At 41.2% G+C, this 2034-nt stretch overlaps 1 protein-coding gene across 1 annotated transcript; it reads right to left on the reverse strand.

The window, feature by feature from the left end:
- Window positions 1-582: 582 nt before the first annotated feature.
- LOC146692708 (uncharacterized) lies at window positions 583-1422 on the reverse strand. Its single transcript, XM_085433503.1, has one exon. It carries the CDS (start codon window positions 1420-1422, stop codon window positions 583-585), a length of 840 nt encoding a protein of 279 aa, XP_085289629.1.
- Between the last annotated feature and the right edge of the window lie 612 nt (window positions 1423-2034).

The following is a 2034-nucleotide window of genomic DNA, read 5'->3' on the forward strand; positions in this document are numbered from 1 at the left end:
CTGCCTACATTCTGTTGTATTGTTTATTACGTGCACATATCTGGGCCTTCTCTTAAGCTTAAATATTTAAGCCAGTGATGATGGAGGGTTCAGTAGATCAGTAATGTTTTGCTCTCGCAAAGCTAGTAAGGATTTCTGTTCAGACTAAGTTTGTTTCAGTTCTTCGAAAGACATGACAACATATTTATATGAAGTTTGATGATGCAGGCCTGGAGTTATCTTGAGGAGTTTGCCCCCTCACATATACTAATGTGCCACAAACAGGACTTTAACATCACCAACCGTTCCCATTTTATTACGGTGTATCCATATAAATAGCCCACCCTGTATATCAACATACATTCACATAGAGCCACCATTAAAACTTTAAAACGAAGCCAAGACATTGAACTATTCAGCTTGTATTTATCGTTTTATTTTAATGAAGTTTACTTTAAGTGTTCAGATTTGTACTCCTTTTTATTTGACTACATTAAAGTAATCAAATAAAGACAGTTTTGATAGAGCTCCTGATGTCAGATGGTAGGTTGGGCTTGCCAGAGGTCGTGCGTTTTCTCAAGTCTATTTTCTGTGAGACAGGTTCTAAAGGATCTTCTCGATGGCACAGCGGATGTTGGTCAGAAACACTTCATTTCCCTTCTTGTTGAAGTGAATTCCGTCCTGTCCAAATAGGGTTTCGTCATAATATCTCAGGGAGGGATGTTCAATGATGAAGCCTCCAAAGGAATGAACTGCCTTTCTCATGATTGAGTTTACAGTTTTTTCGCCCATGTCCATCATGTACTTTGGATTTCTGTACCTCCGCACTTGGCGTTTGTTGATGCAGGAATATAGGATTGTCATACAGGGGATCCTTGCATGCAGTTCAGTCAAGTCTTTAGTCATTGCAGAGGAAAGTTCCTGGGCGGATACGAGTCCCAAGTCGTTCCCGCCTGCATGAATGACCAAAATATCAGGTGGACTCTTTCTGGACATCAACTCTGCATCAAAACGAAGAAGGACGCCATCCCAGCGCATCCCTGTTTTTCCAAACCAATGAACATTGGCGTCAAGTCCAAAGTTTTCTCCAAACACGTGGCGTGCTGCCCATTCTCCTCGCTTTATGTAACTTGAGCCGATGATCCATATGTTAGGTACCCTCTTCTGTGTCTTGCTCATTTCAGTGTGACTGCGGGGTCTCTCTTTAGAGAAACGCCGTTGCTTCTTTGCTGTGGAGAAGCTTCTTTTGTCATCAAGTCGATCCTCAACTTCAGATCGCTTTCTTTTTGATGCAAGTTTGTTGCTAGTTAAAGCAGATTGATCAACCAATGATAGTTTCATCACACTGGGTGGACTTTGCACTCCAGTGGAGAAACTGCTCCGTACTTGGCTTGTAGACACTGGCTGTTGGGTTGGATCATCTTTTAGGCTCAAAGCCTTCATCATTCTAATGATGGTCTTCATCCAAGATGAAGAGTATTTCTTTGATAACCCAAGCATGATATCACAGCAATGACTTCAGGGACTTTTAAATACCTTTTGTCAAGACGTGTGAGAATTGCAACTATAAGCTCCGAACTGAAAAACAACAATGAAAAGAGTTGAGGTTACAACCTCTATTTAAGGGGTTTTGAAGGTCTGTCATGTGGAATTCCTTTGATGTCATCTGCACCTCAATGATGTCACAGAGTAGACCCGCTTTTTTGTATGCTATTTCCTTTATCACCATCAGAGATGGGCAGTAACGCGTTACTGTAATCCGATTACTTTTTTCAAGCAACGAGCAAAGTAAGGGATTACTATTGCAAAAACGGTAATTAGATTACCATTACTTTCCCGTAGGAACGCTGCGTTACTGCGTTACTAAAACCGTGATTTTTTTTTTGCGAGAATGTCTCATGACAGTGACGTAAGCAAGTGCGACGTTCGTGACAACAGCTGTGTGCAGATCAACAATGGATAATATATCGAGTGCAGGAGAGAGTATGAGCGTGCAGCGTTTAAAGTGTGGAAGTACTGACCTTACTTTGAGTTTGATTCCATAAAAAGTGACAA

The sequence above is a fragment of the Copadichromis virginalis genome, linkage group LG15 (assembly GCF_057382275.1).
Source record: "Copadichromis virginalis isolate Kocher_CV1m ecotype Utaka linkage group LG15, C_Virginalis_male_GT1.1, whole genome shotgun sequence".
Classification (NCBI taxonomy): domain Eukaryota; kingdom Metazoa; phylum Chordata; class Actinopteri; order Cichliformes; family Cichlidae; genus Copadichromis; species Copadichromis virginalis.

What these genes read in the sequence shown, in the direction of transcription:
- LOC146692708 (XM_085433503.1), bottom strand. Translation starts at nt 1,422, where the DNA reads ATGAAGGCTTTGAGCCTAAAAGATGATCCAACCCAACAGCCAGTGTCT.